At 42.4% G+C, this 5,000-nt stretch overlaps 1 protein-coding gene across 1 annotated transcript in view; it reads right to left on the reverse strand.

The window, feature by feature from the left end:
- Positions 1–540: 540 nt before the first annotated feature.
- The window catches only part of ADAMTS13 (ADAM metallopeptidase with thrombospondin type 1 motif 13), a 1,149,238-nt gene continuing 1,144,778 nt past the window's right edge, over positions 541–5,000 (reverse strand). Inside the window, exon 32 of the mRNA XM_044058222.1 lies at positions 541–978. Within this exon, the coding sequence (XP_043914157.1) occupies positions 808–978 (171 nt within the window). The 3' untranslated portion in view covers positions 541–807. The remainder of the gene's footprint in view (positions 979–5,000) is intronic.

A 5,000-nucleotide genomic window follows, 5' to 3' on the forward strand; every position in this document is an offset into this window, starting at 1 on the left:
TCTTCTGTAGGACATTTCCTTTCTAAATATGTGTGTAAGAAGTTCTACAGTAAGAAAAACAAGCAGAGCCTGCATGTATAGACTAAACCATTGCCATATGTCATATGTAGAATACACAGCTTATTCCCTTTCATCTGTGTGGCTATGAGTGCATGCACGTTTGTTTCCATGAAGAGTAAGTACTAATGCATGTTCATCTTTGAGAGTTTGACTGGAACTGTAATTTTATTCAGATGATCACAACACTGCCTACCTTCGCTTAGGGTGGCTGCGGTTGTGCAGGGTTAGAATTGTCACCTCACAGCAAGAGGTTCTCTGGTTCAATTCTTGGCTGGGGTGTGTTCTGTGCAGAGTCTGCATGTCCTCCCTGCTGTCACGTGGGTTTCCTCTGGGTGCTCCGGTTTCCTCCCACATTCCAAAGACATGCAGTAGGTGGACAGGACACTCTAAATTGGCCATTGGTGAGAGTGTGTGTGTGTGACTGAGTGGTACAAATGAACTACTGTTGCAAGGCTAGCCACCCAGCAGTGTAAGCCTTGGCTTGAGATTATTGTCACTGCTGAAGTGACACCCCAATCCCATGTGCAAAATGGGAAAAGGGGTTGAAGATGGATGGATTGGAATACTACTTGACTTGTTATGTAAATGTGTAGCACTTTTGCTCAGGAGATCATGCATGCCTTTTGATGGATACAGTCCTTTTTTTGCATTTTAATAGGTAGGGGATAATAGAAATCAGTTTTATGAGCACAGTACAACCAGGAAAGATATTAATCACAGGTAGGAATGACATCTGTTGCATCCATGTCATGTTCTTCTGTTTTTTGAGCTAACAGCTAGGTACCAAGCATGGAAAACTATATGTTCTTTGGAAAAGTTCCCATGAAACTCGATCTCAACTCGACTTCCAGTCGACTGCCAAGTGATGATGTAGTTTCCATGTATGATAACTGTTTTCTGAGTCTCCACATCACGGATCTAAAAAATATGACAATTTAAATGAATACATTTTCTAAGCAGATTCACTGAAGATGCACATACTACGTAAAATTTGAATATCTACCATATCTTCGTAAGACTGCAATTAGTTTAATAAACACAAATAAAGCGATTCAGGTTTATAGATTCAAAGGTTCATTCAGCAATCTTACAAACCTACTGGCCTTCCAGAATCTTGAATGTTGTAATCCCATGCTGATATTTCTCCTTCCCATACAGGCATCACTGTTTGTGAAAGAAGTTAATTAACAACTTTTCATGATTGTAGTGGGAAGCTTATTTCATAATTCATAACCTTGGAAGGTATTGTGCAATATACTTGTCAAGTTTTTTTTCTAACATTGATATTTATTTTTAGTAGGAGACTTCCTGATATGAGGTGTTAGCTCTCGTTCTATGCAAAGGTTTTCAAATAGAGACAGATCAGACTTTGCTTTATAGATTAGACTGAAATGATCTCTTAGTTACCTGTAAGAAACAAATTATTATGACAGTTCCTGAAACTTTTCTAAAAACTTCATTTTTTCTAAACCTAAGATTTTTTCTAGTAAGGCATCGTTTTTCATGTTCTTTCGGGTAGCTTGCTTGAAGGCTACAAAGTGCAGCCCTGTATTCAATAATGAGTTTGATAAGTGAGGTATAAATTGATACAGTGATCTCTGAATTGAACATGCCATCTCTTTCAACTTTCTGGTTTAAAAGCCGCACTTGGGCTTGTTTCCCACCTTTCCTATTACTAGCCTAGTCCAGATACAGAGTTGCTGTATCCAGGACTGTTGATAAGTTTCTGAGCCCCGCAAGCCTTTCTATGTTGGAGGGAAGCCTTCTAGCTTATCAGTGGGAGTAGTAAGCACTAGGTAGCCTATCTACCACAAGAGGAGTGTTTCTGGCCCAGAAATTGTAGTTTATTGGCCATTTGGGCAGTTTTTTTCCATTTCTCTCAACTTTCTGGTTTTAAAGCCTGTATTTGCGCTTGATCCCCACCTTTCTCGTAACTAGTCTAGTTCAGGTACAGATTTGCTCTATCCAGGACTGTTTGTAAGCTTCTGAGCCCCCCAAGCCTTTGTGTTGGAATGCAGCCTTCTAGCTTATCAGTGGGAGTGGTAAGTACTAGCTAGCCTGTCTACCACAAGAGGAGTGGTTCTTGGCCCAGGAATTGTAATTTATTGACCATTAGGGAAGTTGTTCAACTCTTTCAACTTTCTGGTTTAAAAGACCACATCTGCACTTGTTTCCCATCTTTCCTGTAACTAACCTACTGGAAAGCACTAACAAGCCTTAAACTGATATAAGCCTTCTAGTTTAAAAGAGAGACTTTGGAGTGATTGAGTATCAGTTTTCTGTATTTTCTTGCAGTACTTAACTGTTTTCCACCTAAACGCTGATTTTCCAGCACTTATTGTGATTTAAAAGCTTGTTTTTTTCACATATTGTACTTATTTGACTGCCTGCACTTTTAAAAAGCTGTTTTTTGTTTAAATAAATTGTTTAACTGTTGTAGGCTACACACTAAAGTGTGATAGACTTTTCTGACCGCTTGTAGTCATTTAAAGCTGTTTTAAGTGTACTTTTTACTGTTTTGCCTTACCTTTTCAAAAAAAAAAAAATTCTTGTTTCCCGCCTTTCTAAGCTAGTATAGTCCAGTTTTCAGGCTAGTGCTGAATTCAGGGCTGTGTTACACGTTTCTGACTTGCCCGTACCTTACTTGGATAGAGGGAAGTTTCTCTGTTCACCTGTGAGAGAGGGGAACTTTGAGCAGCCATCTGTCCCTGGAGGAGTGGTTCCAGGTTCCAGCCCAGAAGTTAGTAGTTTAAAAAACACGTTTGTATGGTTTTGTGTGCCGAGCAGCACTGGTTAGCTAGGGTTAAATTATTCCCGGCTCCACTAAGTCGCCTCATCAGTTTTTCACTTGAAACTAATCTAACTCTCAACCTAAACACTCAAAAAGCATCCTACAGTCAAGCACTTGCTCAGACCTAATAGCAAGCACTAATATACCTTGACACTTGACTTCCCAGCAGGGAAGGCTCTTTATCCACCCCTCACCAACCAAGCGACTAAGCAGCTCACCCTACTATTCAGGCATGACCAAAGGGCAACTTCAGGTGTACTCTCCAGTCCAGCTGGTGAATCTGAGTATCCTGAGGCAATGTTACAACTGCCTCATGTAAACAGACAGCCCTCTCCTCCTACCACAAAACACTAACATATGTGAGAGATGCAATTATACAGCCAAACTAGAGGCTAATTTATCTCCACCCAAGACTGGAACAGACAGTCATGAGGAGAAGGTTAAGACTTGCACCACAGCTCCAGCCTCACATAGACCTACTAAACCAGCACTGGCAAAAAATACACATAAATACATGAAATCATACTCGGAGGCTCTAAATAAAAACCTGCAAAAGCATCAGAGAGCTCCAAAGCAGACACCCACAAATCCTGCACCTCCCGTCACAAACCAGACAACACATAAAACACAAAATCAATGTGCCACACAATCACAGCCCTTAAGGCGAAATAACATACCTAACACACTAGTAATAGGTGACTCAATAGTCAGGCACACTGACGCCTCACTCACTAGGCTAGACAAGGAGAAGGTTATTGTTAGCTGCCTGTCAGGAGCCAGAATCCACCACATAACACAAGCACTCAGGTCACTCCAGAACAAGTACAAATATGACTCTGTCGTTGTTCATGTTGGTGTGAATGACCTGAGACGTACCTCCCTGGACTATATGAAAAGAGACATGGAAGAGCTCTCTGATCATGTAGCCCAGGTGGGTATGACCCTGACCCTGAGTAGCATCCTGCCCTCACCAAGAATGATACCTCAGTATAAAGAAAAAATGATCAATTTCAACAATTGGCTAAGCTTCTGGTGTCATTCAAAGGGGATCCAGTGTCTGTCAGCCTGGGATGACATGCTTGACAAGCTGCATTGCTTCGCAAGAGATGGCTTGCACCTGTCACCCCTTGGCTTTCAAATACTGACCAAGGCTCTTGCTGCCCCTATAGTGCCTTTTTTAGGCAAGGCTCAAAATTCAAACCCACCTCCATAAACAGCACAAGTAAAAAAATGAGGGTTAAGCTACTCAACACCAGGAGTTTAAATCTCAAAATGCATGCGCTTGAAGCACTCCTAAGTATGGAGAACATCGACATCTGTGCAGTAACTGAAACCTGGTTCAAGGCTCCAGAGAGCACTCCAGCACTACTGGGCTACAACTCATACCACACATTTCGGCCACAGAACACGGACTGAAACACAAAAGGAGGGTGTGTATCCATAGTCATCAAGGATATCCACACCTCCAGGTTAGTGGCACAGCATGATACCTCTGAGATCATCCATGTGCAACTAACATTGGGCAAATCTGCATTGCAAATTGTGGCCTGCTACAGATCACCTTCCATGACCCAGGACCACGACTCCGCCTTTCTGGAGACACTGGAAAATATGAAGGTCCTACCGAACACGCTGATCTTGGGAGATTTCAATTACCCTACCATTAACTGGGAGAAGTACTTGAGTACAAACTCCCAGGCTCAGCGCTTCCTGGAATTTATCAACTCAAATGCCCTGGATCAGCTGGTAAACTCCCCTACCAGAGGTCACAACATATTGGACCTGGTCATCACCAACATGGGCGACAGGTGCTCCGTACTGGAGGTCAACCCGTCACTGGTTAGATCAGACCATAAACTAATCACCCTGGATGTCCACACCCCACCACCACCCCCAACCAAGGAAACCACAGTGAAAAACTTTTCTAAAGCAAACATCACCTTACTTAAGGCAGAGGTGGTAAGTTTCACAGCCCCCACGCTAAAGGATAACACTGCCCAAGATGCAGAATCCTTTACAATTGCACTCTGTGAGCACCTACAAGGATGCATGGATCATGCCATCCCTAGCAAAACCAAGACTCACTCCCCTATGAGAAGGAAACCAGTCTGATGGACCCCTGCCAAAAACAGATTATACAACAAAAGGA

This window comes from Protopterus annectens, chromosome 16.part0 (genome assembly GCF_019279795.1).
Source record: "Protopterus annectens isolate FY-2018-M chromosome 16.part0, PAN1.0, whole genome shotgun sequence".
Taxonomy (NCBI): Eukaryota; Metazoa; Chordata; order Ceratodontiformes; family Protopteridae; genus Protopterus; species Protopterus annectens.